This window comes from Drosophila rhopaloa, unplaced genomic scaffold (assembly GCF_018152115.1).
Source record: "Drosophila rhopaloa isolate 14029-0021.01 unplaced genomic scaffold, ASM1815211v1 contig_2, whole genome shotgun sequence".
In the NCBI taxonomy this organism is placed as follows: Eukaryota; Metazoa; Arthropoda; class Insecta; order Diptera; family Drosophilidae; genus Drosophila; species Drosophila rhopaloa.
Window position 1 is genome coordinate 6506223 of NW_025335083.1, and position 15682 is coordinate 6521904.

The following is a 15682-nucleotide window of genomic DNA, read 5'->3' on the forward strand; positions in this document are numbered from 1 at the left end:
AAATACAGTATTTTGTACCGCGATGTTATTTTATTTTTTTTCAGCGGTCCAATTAATCCTTTTGCCGTGCCTGATTTTCCGATTCAAAAACTTGTAAGGATTTGCAAAACATTTACACCTTTTTATTTTTAACAATACAAGTATGTCATAATTTATTTGCGGTGAAGCAATGTGTTTGAGACAGATGAATCGGCTATAAACTTCCGTTAATATGCTTCTTCTTAAAGGACATCAAATCACTAGTCCGATAACATGATGGTTTAATAATAAACAGTTGATTTTACCTTTTAACGTTATGCTATTAACTAAGATAGGGCCAAGTTACCTTACTAACACTCCAGCAAATTATATGTTAAGCCTATGTAGTAAAAACAAGATATTGCCTAAAACTCCATAACATTACTTCAGTGTGAACGTGTTCTCACAGTAGCGGCAAAAACTATTTGAGAACCATCTTGTTCATATTATCGATAATTCTATCGAACTAGTCAGCGACAACACGCGATTATCGAGGCGGTTTCATACCTGAAAACGCGAAGCGGTATTTGTTCGAATTTAACAGAGAATTTTGCGAGAAACAAAGATGTCGATCATTGTTTGTTCCCTGTGAGACATTAAAACATATGTTTGTCTTTATTGTGTGCTGTGTGTATCGTAAATTGTGGATATTTAAAATCAACGAAGATGTCCGCGAAGAACGCCAGCTCCATCCAGGTGTGCATCAAGGTGCGTCCCTGCGAGCCTGGGCTCACCTCCCTCTGGCAGGTGAAGGAGGGACGCTCCATCCACCTGGCGGACAGCCACGCGGATCCCTGTGTCTACGGTGAGGGGTTTTTCAGAGATGTGTTCCAATCCTGAGGATTAACACCCCGTTCCCATTTGCAGACTACGTCTTCGATGAGAGCGCCAACAACCAGGAGGTGTTCGACCGGATGGCCAAGCACATAGTGCACGCCTGCATGCAGGGCTTTAACGGAACTATTTTCGCTTACGGCCAGACGTCGTCGGGTGGGTATTTGTGCTATATATACTCCTTTATTTGTGTACCTAATATAATGCATATGTCGCAGGGAAGACCTACACAATGATGGGCGACGGCCAGAATCCGGGCGTTATGGTGCTGGCCGCCAAGGAGATCTTCCAGCAGATCTCCAGTGAGAAGGAGCGCGACTTCCTGCTGCGCGTCGGCTACATCGAGATATACAACGAAAAGATCTATGACCTGCTGAACAAGAAGAACCAGGACCTGAAGATCCACGAGTCCGGCAACGGGATCGTGAACGTGAACTGTGAAGAGTGCATCATAACCAGCGAAGACGACCTACTGCGCCTCCTCTGCATGGGCAACAAGGAGCGCACTGTGGGCGAGACCAACATGAACGAGCGCTCCAGCCGCTCGCACGCCATCTTCCGAATAGTGAGTGCTTCGGCCAGCTAATCCCGTATACAATAATCCTAATCGCTGTCCCGCAGATCATCGAGTCCCGAAAGTCGGACCGCAGTGACGACGACGCCGTAATCCAGAGCGTACTAAACCTCGTGGATCTTGCTGGATCAGAGCGAGCGGATCAAACAGGTGCTCGGGGAGCTCGCCTCAAGGAGGGCGGCCACATAAACAAAAGCTTGCTTTTCCTCAGTAACGTGATCAAGAGCCTATCCGAGAACGTGGACAACAAGTTTATCAGCTTCCGCGATTCCAAACTCACGCGCATTTTGCAGGCATCACTGGGTGGCAATGCCTTCACCTCGATTATCTGTACAATCAAGCCCTCGATCATGGAGGAGTCGCAGTCCACCCTGAGCTTCGCCACGCGTGCCAAGAAGATTCGCATCAAGCCTCAAGTAAACGAGATGGTCTCCGACGCCACGATGATGAAGCGGCTGGAGCGCGAGATAAAGGAGCTGAAAGACAAGCTTGCCGAGGAAGAGCGCAAAAACGAGAGCCAGTTGAAGGTGCAGGATCTGGAGCGGCGTATCAAGAGCGACATGCATAAGATAATTTCGAGCACGTCGCTGAGTGACAAGTGTCAGCAAAAGCGTCGCCGTACTTGGTGTCCAACTGCTTCGGGCCAGGAATTGAACCCTGCTGAGACCGGCATCTCGGACGATCGTGTCGTTCAATTTTCGAAGGTGTCCCATCTACCGAAACCAGTGTTTTTTCCTAATTCCAATGTCGGAAGGCGATGGGACAATATTCCCAAGACTATAAACATTCTTAGTTCCCTCGATATCGGCACAGACGACCACGTGGTCAACGAGGAATTCTTTCCGGCAGAGTGCGTTGACTTTGGCTCCCCTCGCATGGATGTCCAGATAGCCAAGCTGTCTAGCAGGCAGCTGCCAGACCTAGCCTTGACGCCCATCACCTGTCAGATGGGTCCCGCAACGTAAGTACTCTTTAACATAATTTCGCCAAGCTGAGCATCCTTCATAACACTCATTACCTGACACTCGCATCCATCTACGCACAAATAACCCGATTCCCGCACTCATCTGCTTGAGCAGCAAAGAGAAGATCAAGAGGGAAATACAGGACCTGCAAATGTTCACCAGTTTAGAGAAGCAGTTCGAGGCGGAGTGCGAGGAGGTGAAAGTTTTGAAAGAAAAGTTGGAAGAGAACACAGCTCAGCGGGATCAGTTAGAGCTAGATTATTTCACCGAAAAGGAGCGGTGAGTGAAAGGGGTTTTTGACAAGCAAACAATTTATCATATTTGAAACTTCGAAAGTCTTCATATCGTCTATTATTTAACATATTGTCGTCTGATTTTAATCAAATTCAATGTTTTCGTTAGGATCAATAGCCGTATAAGTGAAACGTGAAGATCTCGGGAGCTCAAAAGTTGAAATTTGTATTTGAAATTTTGTATTTTTGGCATTGTAAAGAAAAAATTGGTGCGCGGTATACGTTTATTGAATTAATATCTATCAACACAGCTAAAATTATCCAAATCAACTATTAAATAAATATGTCATACCGCTAGATGGCGTCATATATGATTTTTTTGGTGCGCCAATAGAATTGCAAGTGGCGCCATCTATCAGGGCAATATTGGTTTTGAAATTGGTTAAGATAGTAACTATTATTTGATAGTCAGGACACTCCTTTTTGTTATATACATAATTTAACAAACTATTTTTAAATTGTGTTATTGTAGTTGCGAGGATCTGCAGGCGGAGGTCACCAGCCTAACATCTGCTAACCAGGAAGCGAATTTAAAGATCGGCGAACTAGAGGAGCAGCTGGGTGCTCTAAAGCAAACTGTGACAAAATTGGAAGTGGAAAACCGTGATGCAGTGAGTCTAGAGTTCGAGTTCGAGGCACACAAGAAAACTTCGAAACTGCGCGTGGATGACTTGCTTTCAGTACTGTCAGAAAAAGAGTTGGCGATAGAGAATTTGCGAAAGTCCATCGAGGAAATTACTCGGGATTCGCTACGCAACCGCAAGGAAGATAGAATGCGTTCCTTTTGCCCAGCTCCGGAAGCCAGCGTCGATAGATTTTGCAATAAGTGTGACCAACTGGAGCAGCTGGCCGCAGATTTGCAGTCCAATAACGTTGCCTGCGAGTGTGATCAGCTGCGATCCGAGATCGTCGCTACTCGGACCAAGTTGGAAAGCGTGGAGTTAGCCCTTAGCCAGACTAGCTGCGAGTTATCAGAAAAGACCACTGACTGCGAGCGCCTCTACAAGCAGATATCCGCGGCCCATGACGACTTTGGACTGCTGCAGGAACGGTACAACACCCTGGAGCAGCAGTGGCATGGTCAACAGCTGGCTATCGAGACCCTGCAGACGGACCACGACTCTATTCAGGCAAAGTACCATGAGCTTCAGCAGGAATGCGAGCTACTGGGACGCACGACAAACGCCTCTGACGAGCAGAGCCAAAAACTGCAGGCTGATAATTTCAGAATGCAGGAAGAAATTGACACCCTCAAGAAGCAAGTGGAGGAGGTACAGAGCATGCTTAAAGATGCTCAGGTCTCCGAATCTATTGCAGATGAGTTCAAGGCCAAAAATCAAGCGCTTAAAGCGCAACTCACTGATTTGGAGTCCAACTTCAATGAGATCCAACGCGAATACGACTGCCTATCCAACCAACTGATGGAAAGTGTCCAGGAGAACGACGCGCTCCGAGAAGAACTCAAGCAGCGGCCCTCTAGCTTCGACCTGGAGTCCATGAAGAGTTCCGGTGTGGGCACTGAGTGCAGCGATCCGGAGCACGAGCTCGACCTAGACAGTGATCTTCTGCAGCAGTTTGTCCAGCTGTCTGAGTCCATCCAACAGATCGAACTCCGTCACCATTCCGGCTGCAGTCGTCTCTTTAGATCCAAAAAACTGGAACAGCAGGATCAGAGCGCGCCTGGTTTAAAGCTTTGCCTGGAGTCTGCAGAGTATATAGAGAGTGACACTCGCCAGCTAGATACATCCGACTCCATCTGCCTCAAAGGTTCTTTCAAGCGACACAGGTTCCAGATCATGCGACTCAGTCAGGAACAGGTGATAGAGGAGGAGGAAAGGCGACTCCTTGATATCATTTCGCAACTGGAACAGGAAGTGGAAGAAAAAACTGCCCTTATGGAGGCCACAGAGGCAACCATTAACGAGATGCGCGAGCAGATGACCAACTTAGAATCTGCCCTTCTGGAGAAGAGTGTCATAGTGAACAAGGTGGAAGACTACCAGCGCCAGATCGAATCTTTGGAGAAACAAAATGCGGAGATGACGATGGTGTACGAGGAGCTGCAGGATAAAGTAATCAGGGAGAGTTCGATGAGCGAGAGTTTGCTTAGAATTCCTCCTGAAGAGGATACCCTACCAGGCTTCGCTGCGTCTCCCTTTAAGAAAGATCAGGAATCGCAGGAAGTAGTCACTCTTAAGGCCTCCCTTGCAGAGCTCAGAACCAGGGTATGTGATCTGCAGGCCGAGATAGGAAATCAGCAGTGTCAGATGCAGCTGAAAGATGAAAACATCGCTAAGCTACAGACTGATTTTGAGGAAATGAGCGAGCGGTGCTTATCGATGGAGGTGAGGCTCGTGGAGTTGGAGGGGGATACCAAGCAAAAGCAGGAGCTACTGGATCGCCAGGCGCAAAAGCTGTCCGATGACCTACGCATCATCGACCAGCTGCAGGAGAAAAATGCTCAACTTGTTGAACGAAGTATTAAAGCTGAGAGCTCTAAAAATCTGGTGGAGACAAAGCAGGACCAAGTTATCGATGCTGCAGAATATAATAACCAAATCGAGGAACTTCGAGAATCTTTGAAGACAGCAACAGAAGAACTACAGGACATAAAGAGGAGAAAAGAGGATGAAATGAATACCATGCAGATGGAACTCTTGCTAAAGCTTGAAACGAGCGAGAATGAGAATCGCGCCAAGTTCCACGCGTACACCGTGGAGATGGAGGAGCGCAGGGATCGATACGAGAGCAGTGTGGCCGCTCTGAAGGATCAGCTATCGCAGGCCGAAGAGGAACTTTCCAGTGTTACAGCTCGCTGTGAAGCGGAGTTGGAAGGGATTAAAGGCACTTTTCAAGAAAAAATTACTCAGGCCGATGAGGAAAGGAACAGTTTGAATGTACAGCACCAAGAAGAGCTGAATAAAATAAGGGAATACCTAAACGAGAAGTTGGTAGAACAATTCAAGATTGAAGCCACCCTTAAGGAGCAGTTAAGCCAAGCGGAGGAAGAGCGTGAAAAGGCAACATCAAAGCTTGACTATGTGAGAAACGCTCTGGAGGAGGCGATAACTCACCGAAACGCAATGAGAGATACAATTGCCGAACTGGAGAAAACGAAATCTGAACATGACACGGCCTTGGATAAACTGAAAACGGAGAACATGCAACTTCAAAATCTGTACGAGAAGAACCAGGAGCTATTGCAAATACAGTTGAGCACGCGAGATCAGAATAGCTTAGAGACACAGGCACACAGTGAGCAACTCGATATACTACTGGCCTCGTCCAAAGAAAAGATAACTGAGCTCCTAGAAAAGTGCGAGCAGCAGGTTTTAGATTTGGAAAACTTAAGACAGGACAAGATCAACCTGCAGCTTGAGATTCAGGATGCTAATGGAAATTATTCAAGCACCCTAAAGAAGCTTAGGGATCTTGAATTGGAAACGGATGCTCTTAGAGAGCAGAATGTGATGGAGAAGTGTAATTTAGAGGACAAGATTGAGACTTTTACTGCAAAGATAAGTGATCTCGAAAAAGCACTGCAAGATGCTCAACTCAAGGCCCTTGGTCATGACGATCTGGTTTCCCAGCACGAACGGCTAAGAACCTGTCTCTCCGAGGCAAACGAAGTGTCTTGCAATCTGGAGAAGAAGGTGGAGAGCCTAAATTCGGTACTGCTTAGTTCCCAGGAAGAAATCTCTAATAGAGATGCAGAAATTGAACAGCTTCGCACAGAATTGAAGCACGTCGTTGTTGCAAATAATACTACGAGTGCGGAACAAAAAGTTCTGTTAACACAGCTCAAAGAAGTCGAGGCGAAGATGTCAATCCAGGCAGGCAACTTCCAACGCGAAGTGGCCGATCTCAAGGGTTCAATGAACGAGCTGCAGCTGAAGCTAAAATCCCTACAAGAGATAAAAAATAATCTTGACACTGAAAATGAGGAGCTTAAACTAAAGCTAAGAAATGCACAGAATCTGCAGAACATATTGGAAGAGGAACAAAAACTATGCACCTCACTGAGAGAAAATATTGTCAAACTGGAACAGTCAAAATCTCACCTCGAAGACCAAATACGAGCCATGGAAGCGGAAGTCGATCAAAAATGCAAACAACTAAGTCAAACTTTGGACCTAGGTAGAAACAAAATCGCAGAACTGACCACCGAGTGCAAAAATCTTCATTCCGATCTGGTGAGCTTAATTTTCATATTAACCTTTACTTTTGATTCTATAGAAATGTTTTTAAGGAAATCAAAACTAATAATTTCCGGAGAGAAAAGGAAACCTTGGACTCAATTATATCCGGTCTGCAAAAAGACAAACAACAGCTGGAGGAGAAGCTAATTCTTCTTAAAGATAGGGATCAAGTCAATGTTCAACTTAATGCTCAGTTGACATCCAATAAGGCAGCTCTTACAACTCTGCAAGAAGCCTCTACTAAGCACGCATTAGCCATGGAGGCGGCCAATAATAAAAGCCTCGAAATGGGCCACAAGATTGCTGAACTTTCAAGGGAATGCGAAAAGCTACGATTCGATCTGGTAAGATCCTAATACGAACCATTTTTATATTTAATTTATTTTTGTGTATTTTTTTAGCAATCAAAAGAAGCGTGTTTCCAAATGGAAAAGAAGCAATTGGACGGCACCATTTCTAATTTATTGGAAGAAAAGCGCGGCCTGGAGGAAAAGTGTTGCGCGTTTGACGACATTGTCAGTAAGCTTGAGGGACTCACAAAAGAGTGCGAGAAGCTAAGATTAACTCTGGTAATACATAACACATATTGTGAAATTATTATAAATTTAATAAATCTATATTTTCTTTAGAAAAGCAAGGATGTTACTTTCAAAATGGAGAAGGAACGCATGGATGCTACCATTTCCAGTCTGTTGGTTGACAAGCGTAACCTAGAGGAAAAGTTGTCCACGGTCAACGACATTGTGATTAAGCTTGAGGCTGAACTGACTACTCTTCAAGCTCTTAAAGTGAACGGAAGCAATGCGTCCTTCGAGTCAAATGCTTCGAACGGATCGTCAGCTGCTCCGCCTGCGAGAAAGAGTCTGGACCGAAACCCCGGTGTCGGTGGCCCAAGGGTGAATATTAGCTAAATCTTTAAGTGTTGTGGTTAGTCTCTTAAATGTGTACCCTTCTATGCAGAAATCATTAACATCGGAGACTGAAATACGGAAGAATCGACGAATCAGCGTTCACGATGAGCGGAGACAATCTTACTGGAACGACGTTCGGGAGTATGGCACCATGACGGATCCCGTGGGTAGGTGCAGTTGCTATGACGGGACTTACAAGATTTTCCAATCGATAATTCACATTTCAGACAATAACTGCAACTGTGCGGAGCTTAACTCCAGGCTTCAAGATTGCCAGCGGGACCTTTTCATTCGCGAGAGCCAAGTGACTGCGTTGAACATGGAGCTGAAGCACCATCCGCTAAAGGACGAGAATGTGCAACTGAAGAAGAGAGTTTTAGAGGAGCAGGAGAAGGCACGCTCCGAGCAGAAACGACTTAAAACAAAGCTCCACGACCTAAACGCAAGGATCAATGATCTCACTAATGCTGCTGCATCTTCCGCAATTTCGGTTGCCGACCAAGAAAAGCAGGCTGCGAAGAGCTCAAAGCCTGACATGGTATCAATAGAAACTCAGACAGAATCTGAACTAGAGGCAATCCTGGAGAAAACAAACATTAAGTATCAGGATGCTGTTCGGTTGTTGCGTTTCCGCTACAATCTGATAAAAGAGCTGGAAGAGAAGGTTAAGCAAAACGAAAACCACGACTCTTCAAATATCACCTCTTTAACAGCTGGTCAAAACAATGCACTCAAGGTACTTATTTTCTTATTTTCTTAATTGTTAAATTACTTCTTTTATCAAATATGATGTTTACAGGCGCAATGTGAAACACTGAAGAGGGAACTAGCTGTTATCAAAAATAAGTACGAATCCGCGAAACGCATTTTGGGGATGCGAAAAGATGAGCTGGATGTAATGCGAGAAAAGCTAGCTAAATATGAAGCAGGTTTATCAACTAAATAAGGGTATATTTTATTATAATTTAGTGTACAGGAGTTTAAGGGTTTGGTTTTAAGTTCGCTTTTTATGTCGTCAATACTCCATTTTAAAGTCGCATTTTTATTTTGCAGTTAGTCTTCAAATACGAAGATCTAGTCTTATGTAAAAAACATGTATTGTGTGCATATTTCTCAATAAGTAGATATATTGAACATTCGCTTAATTTACTTTTTTTTTAAACAAAAACAGAAGCTAGTTTGCCTTTTATGTGTTGTACTTACTTATTAGTAAATTTAATATAGATTTACATCAAAACACAAAATTAATTCCACTTGATTCAATCCACATATTTAAAGAAAAACACAAATTGTCTTCATAACGCGGCTTTATTGTAATGTCAATAAATATTTATATAACTTTCTAAGCACATGGATGTCTACTTATATTGCTTATGTAACGACTTTTAACTAATATATTTTAAACTAACGACTTAACCGAATTGCATTAGCCTTAAATGCATTTCAAGCCTAGAAAAATGCAATCTATTGCACTCCCCCTGCGCCAAAATCTGGGCAAGAGTGAGAGGAGGGAAAAGTATCTAAAACCGAAGGTAAAACTAAACGGGAAAATAAAAATCTAAAGATACTCGCATGTACTTAGTTTCTTCTTTATTCACATCATCTGCGTCATCCAATCTCGTAATGCTATGTTAGGTGACTTGTGAGTAATTAAATTAAATCCCATATTATAGGTAGTTAAAACACTCGAAACAAGCCAAGTGAAATAAGTTGCGCATTGGAGAGTGCGGTTAAGAACTTACAAATAAATATCCAAGTAAATTACATTTAAATTAATTGAGGTAGAAAATTACTAAAGTAACACATATGTTGGTCATAAGGCAAGTGGTAGCGACTCTTGTAGAGTCTGTGCTCATCTCCGATTGAAGCTAACCATAAACCTAGGATAACTGAGGCATATTCAAACTAAATACATACAGGAAACGCGTAGTTACATCTATCTATGTCTTGCTTGCAGTGCTGCCACATAAACTAACTAACCTAATTTATATTTAAGTATATGATTCGCACTGGGTATCATAAGGGGTCCACCTTCGAGTGCTAACGACCGAATGCTGAGTATGCTGAGGTATTCAATTCTCTGACAAATAAGTACAGGCATTCATATGTTTGTATTTATCTTTAGGTGTATATACGTATACCGAGTGTGCACTGTATACCGTATGTAAGTTGTATAAATAATCAATTTCTTGTATGCTGATCCCCTTGGGGCTCTAAAACTACGGGCAGATTTCTGCTGTTGAAAATTGGCAAGATTCCTGGAGATGGAGTACAGGACCAGTCACAACTCATGGAAGTTTGAAGTTCGTTTCAGGGGTTCAACTCTTTCGCTGGCTGAGGTAGTTCGGTTTAGTTGTTCGGATTCGTCCGCGAGTGTTCCTGAGATATGGTAAGCACTGTGAATCAATGGACTGGCTAGACTTGGAACTGGAAGGCTGTGGCATGCATGGCACATCTGAATTATCTGCTGGCGTCTGGTACAAACTAACATACGTAAGTGTTAAATGCGACGGATCGTTTGGGGGCTGTTTCTGGTCTAACGTGAATATTTCTTTTATGTATTTACAGGCTCTTCTTTCAATGTGAAATCTATCTCTAGACTACCATTACTTTATGTTTTTCATGCGGGATGGGTTGTCCTTCTCTTGATCGACTTGTATACACAGCAGGTACTTGTGTATATAAATATATATGTGTATAGGGATATATCTATGTGTATATATCCGTATAGGTAGGTAGTTTAAAAAGCACAACATAGAATTCTACTAGGCCAGCTCTGGCAGCGGCACAAATATGATTTTAGTCCTAGGTTTCACTATCGTATTGTATCGTATCGTACACATAAACTGGTATACATGAGGATAAGGCTACTCGTTACATATGTTCCATGGGTAATCGGTATACAACTGTTCATGTTCATGTTCATATTCGTGGTTCCCTTGCTGGAATCTCTGTCTGCTTCTATGTGTTGTGCACTCCCTCGTCCTCCGAGTAGTTCTCCTCGGCATCGGAGTTGGCCACCTCGTGGTTGCTGCCCGACTGGTTGATGTCCAGGCCCAGATCCATGGGCTCCGATCCGTCGCGCCGCATGTCGCCCTCGTGGTCCGCCAACTCCTCGTGTCCCATCATCCTGCCACCCGAGTTGAGGGCCAGCGGTCGGTGGGCATTCGGCGAGAGGCTTCCCGCTCCCTGATCGTGCCGCAGTATGGGCTCAATAGTCAGGCCGGGTCCGCTCGGTCCGAAGGCGGGATTCCCGGCGGTCAGCTTGCTCAGATCGAACTGGCCGGGCATCAGACCCGGCGGCAGGCTGTCCAGACTGTGTCCCATCGCATTGAGCTGGGCCATCTTGGCGCGCAGTGCGGCGGCAGCTGCCTGCTCCTGGGACATGCCCATGCCTGGAAACGGAAGTAAGTTATTAACTGACTCCCCAATTTGAGCATACATTCTCATGGATACTCACCGAATGTGTTCTCCGTGATGAACTGCAGATAGGTGTCCAGCAGGGACTGGCCGCCAGCATTGCTGTTGGGCATCTGGACGCCCAGATCCTTAGGCTGGCCCAGAGCAGCGGCAGTGGCCGCCGCGGCAGCCGCCTCGTTTCGCATCCTGGCGTGGCCGAAGTTGCTCAGCAGGCTCTCGTGGTAGCGACTCAGGTCGCTGCTGCTGCCGCCCATGCCATACAGGCCGTTGCCCGTGGTCAGGTCCTCGGGATCCTCGTCGGAGTCGTCGGCGTCGTCCAGTGGTCCGCCGCTGGCGTTGCTCAGATCCAACTTGGCCTGGCCACTGCCTCCGCCGCCGCCGCCGCCGCTGCTGCCGCTTCCGCCGGTGGGCGAGGCGCGGGCCCTCAGCTCCGCCGGGGAGATCTTGACGCCCGCCTTGGCCAGCAGGCGCGAGGCCAGGTCCGGATCGAAGGCGCTGGGCATGGGCAGGACGGGCAGGTCCTTTGTGGAGATGCCGCGGTGCTGGCGCGACATGTGCGAGTGCAAGGAGTTGCGGGACTTGGCCACCGTGCCGCAGAGCACGCACCGGTAGCCGGGGCACACGGTGTGCTTGTCCTCCAGATGGGTGCGCAGTGTGTGGGCGGAGCGGTAGATCTTGCCGCACTTGGGGCAGGGACGAGGGTCGGTGGCGCGAACACGCATTTCCAGGGAGCGTCGGGAAACTGCAAGACACAATTAATTGGACATTAGTTTTGGGTACATCGAAGTTCCGCGTGGAGAGACCAATGAAAAGCCAGCTCGTCTTCGTTTGCTCTTTATTGTTCACCAAAATAGATTTGCCGCCTCCAAACACATTCCTCCAGGCAGCACAGATACAAGATACTCGTACTAGATACATTTGTTTTGCCCCTCAGACAATTTTGCAAACTAAAATGGCATACAAACTGTTGTACAATCGCTGTACTTATGGCTGCTTGTTTTCTCTCTAGGCTTTATAAACTACAATTGTAAAATTGTCCGCTTCGAAATAGAATTTATATTTAGTCAATATCGACACAATCTCGATAGACCTTCTTTAGCCAGTTTTGCTGGAGCTTCGGTTTTAGTTTTAGTTTTAGTGTTTTTTTGATTAACATTATAGGAACCTTTTTACGTATGTCTGCTCTTGGAGTGTTATGCCGCCAATCGAGTCGAATTACAGTTTAGTCAACCTAATTTTGTTTGGTAATCAACAAAATATCTCCTTGAATTTTGAACTTTCTCTAATACAAATCGATTTCAGTTTTTGGTATTTCGTTTCCATTCGTATCTCTCTTTTTAATGCTCAACTTTAGTTTACTTGTGTTTTAGTTTTTCATTTAATTTTCTTTCGTTTTGTTTTGGCTAAAAATATATTACGCAGGCACATTCTATTTTGTTTCAGTATCAATATTCATAATAACTACTTTATATATTTCTATATATCATGTTTCTTTGTTTGCTTGTTTTTAGCTCTTTATCTACATAGTTATCTCACCCTCTATGGCTTAATCCTACGTATTTTGCTTATGTAACTCTATGAATTAATGTTATTATTCTTCTTGTGTGTAGTTTTTCGGTTTCTGTTGCTTTTCACTTTAATACTGCACATGCTTTACTGGAGCGTTTCTGGAGCTACAGATTTCTCGTATCTCTCTCTCAGCTAATGTAAAGGAATTCAAAGTTTGAGATTTGCTTTTGCCCTAGGTAAACATATCAGAGCTGTAGGTGTCTGCATATGTAATATACTTTATCGCATATAGGAACGTAATAATTGTTGTAAGTAATCCTAACCCAAAGCGTTCATCTACCGCCGCCAGCTAAGAAGCTTCTCCTTAGTAAAGGTTTTTAATACCCTTCCTTGCATTCCTTTATTCTTTCATATAAACAGAAATTGTATCGAAAAATTAAATACTAGAGTTGAGAAATAATAAGACTTTCAATAAACTTCAATATTTAGGAATCGTTAAGAAAGAATCATATCATATATATGAGTTCTCAAAGAGTATATGCATAAGGTTGGTTAGCTTCAAAGAAATATTTATAGGGTAATGAAAAATCTAGAATAAATGGAAGTGAATCCTTGCTGAATCCGGATCCCCTCTGACTGAAACCTGTTATCGACTGAAAATAATACTTTCAGATACGGAATGACGACATGGAAAAGCTTCAGTAACTGACTGGCGGGCAGGAAGCGTTGCAGTAGTTGGCTTACAGGCAAGGATCTCTCGTGCGCTTATAGTTACAGTTAGTTATAGTGGACTCCGACTGGGACTTGGACTACTTTTGGCTATCTACGATAGATGCGAGTGTCTCGAGACTGGGTGATTCCTCTCGGATTGCGAGTTAGATTCGATTTATTGTCGCCATTGACTGACTGAGAAGCAGCAACCTAGAAAGCTTTTAGCGTGACTACGCGGAGTAACATTAGCTCACGGCCTCGCAGTTTCATTTGAAGTCCGGCCCGCCGGCAAAGGGGCCGCCCGACGACCGCATGGCCTTCATCTTGGCCCACTGCAGGGTGTGCTTGATCCGCATGTGGTTCCGCACGGAGTTGGGATGCGCGAAGCGGCGGCCACACTCGATCACCGGACAGACGGGACTGTCGCGTGGATAGTGGCGGTCCAGGTGCTGGCGGAAGACGCGCTGCTCCAGCGGCGTTTCGCACAGCGGACAGGGCAGCATGTAGTTGCTGCTTCCGGCTCCAGTTGCCGCTCCACTTCCGCTGCCCACCGCCACGGGGGCGGCACTTCCTGGCAGAGGTCCTGCTCCGGCACCTGCCACCTGACCCGGTCCACTGCCATTATTACCCGGACTGGCCGATGCCGCCGTGGCATTCGCAGCCGCCGCAGCAATGGTGTTCTGGAAGAGTTCCGGAAAATCCCGCGACCTGCTCAGAGCTATGGTCCTGGCCATAAAAAGGTTGGCCGTCAGCTGCTGTTGGTGCGACTGCTGCAGCTCGTCCAGATACTGCTGTTGCTGCTGCTGATGTTGCTGGTGTTGCTGCTGATGTTGCTGCTGGTGCTGCTGGTGTTGCTGCTGGTGCTGCTCCTGTTTCATGAGCAGCGTCTGGTAGAGCGTGGACTCGCTGTCCTGCCGCGTTCTCTTCATGGTCAGGGAAATGGCCGATGAGGCTGACGAGGAGCGATCGTCCTCATCCTCGTTGCTGTTGTGCTGTTGCTGCTGCTGCTGCTGCGGCTGTTGCTGCTGGCTGTGGTTGCCGCTGCCGCAGTCCATGTCCTGGTCCTCCTCGCTGTCAATCCAGGATCGGGCCGAGGGCGTGGGCGAGGAGTTGGCCGAGCGGTTCTTCTTAGTATTGTTGTTGTTATTGTTATTGATCCGATGGTGGTGGTGGTGGTGGCGATGGTGGGGCTGGTGGTGGTGGTGCGGCTGGTGGTGGCTGCGCCGCTGGTCGAACAACTGCCGCTGCTGCTGTTGCTGTTGCATCAGTTTGGCCAGCTTGCAGGCCGCAGGACGACGGTCGGCGGCATGGGCCTCGTGTGGCTGCTGCTGGTGGTGCTGCGGCTCCTCCTCCGCCTCCGGCTCCATCACCTCCTGCTTGATGCCGCTCTTGGCATTCAGGAATGTGCCTGCGTTCCAAACAGTTCGAGTGGCGAGTGGGGAGAGGAGGAAGTCAATGTGAAATCGAAAATCAGAAGCTAAATAAAGGTTTCTATTGGTTTCATTCGGCAGCTTCAATTTTGATGTTCGAGTGTGCAACGTGTGTGTGTGTGTGTGTGAAGGAGGGGGGTGGTCAATTTTGGGTTCCATCATAAGCAGCAGCAACAACAACAACAACAGCTGAACTGAATAAACCGCGAGTGATTTCCCGTATTTCGTTTTTAACAATTTTCAGGTTTACCAATTACATTTAAGGCCAATTTTTGGGTTTGGTTACAGATTCAGTTCTAAATGTTAGGATATTGCTTCAACTACTCTCTCAATCGGAAGTACACACACACGATTTGATCCAATATTTTTTCTGTTTTCTTTGATTAGCCAATTACATCAGTTTAAGTATTTCAATTTATTGTATAAAGTATTTAGGTATATATGTATATCATTCTAAATAAATATTTGGTTTTTGGCAGGCAGACAGGCAAATGATTATTTAAATAATATTTCAAGAAGTGCAAACATTCTAAGAAACTAAAAATTAATATATATATTATTTACACAATAGTACTCTGGTTGCAGTGAAACTCACAATGAGGGACTAATTTCGCTGGATAAATATGATCCAATCTTTGATGCGGAATTATGACTTCATGACTTTTGGTACTTAATCAGTTGAATATTTTATTGAAACTTAACAAATGGATTAGGTTTCCGCTCTAAGACTGCAAAACGCATCGAATCGAGTGGATATAACGTAAGGGAAAGGGGTGGACCAAAGGATGGGAAGGCGTATCGCGTGCCATGGAACCATT

The 15682-nt window shown here is 45.4% G+C and overlaps 2 protein-coding genes across 4 annotated transcripts in view; one reads left to right on the forward strand and one right to left on the reverse strand.

Moving 5' to 3' along the window:
* Positions 1-513: 513 nt before the first annotated feature.
* Positions 514-9143, forward strand: LOC108044625 (kinesin-like protein KIN-7O). Of its 2 annotated transcripts, XM_017123685.2 has the most exons (12): positions 514-823; positions 886-1008; positions 1071-1417; positions 1474-2387; positions 2506-2670; positions 3157-6877; positions 6934-7227; positions 7285-7452; positions 7513-7779; positions 7844-7961; positions 8022-8530; positions 8594-9143. In XM_017123685.2, exons 1-12 carry the CDS (start codon positions 685-687, stop codon positions 8738-8740), a joined length of 6912 nt encoding a protein of 2303 aa, XP_016979174.2. In that variant the 5' UTR covers positions 514-684; the 3' UTR covers positions 8741-9143. The 2 variants fall into 2 exon arrangements, with proteins under 2 accessions (XP_016979174.2, XP_016979175.2); XM_017123686.2 differs by lacking the exon at positions 2506-2670.
* The window catches only part of LOC108044622 (protein abrupt), a 51281-nt gene continuing 44682 nt past the window's right edge, over positions 9084-15682 (reverse strand). For both annotated transcript variants that reach the window (XM_044460286.1, XM_044460287.1), the window contains 2 exons: positions 11255-11956; positions 9084-11189 (listed from right to left, as the gene is read on the reverse strand). In XM_044460286.1, the coding sequence (XP_044316221.1) occupies positions 10756-11189; positions 11255-11956 (1136 nt within the window). In that variant the 3' untranslated portion in view covers positions 9084-10755. The remainder of the gene's footprint in view (positions 11190-11254; positions 11957-15682) is intronic.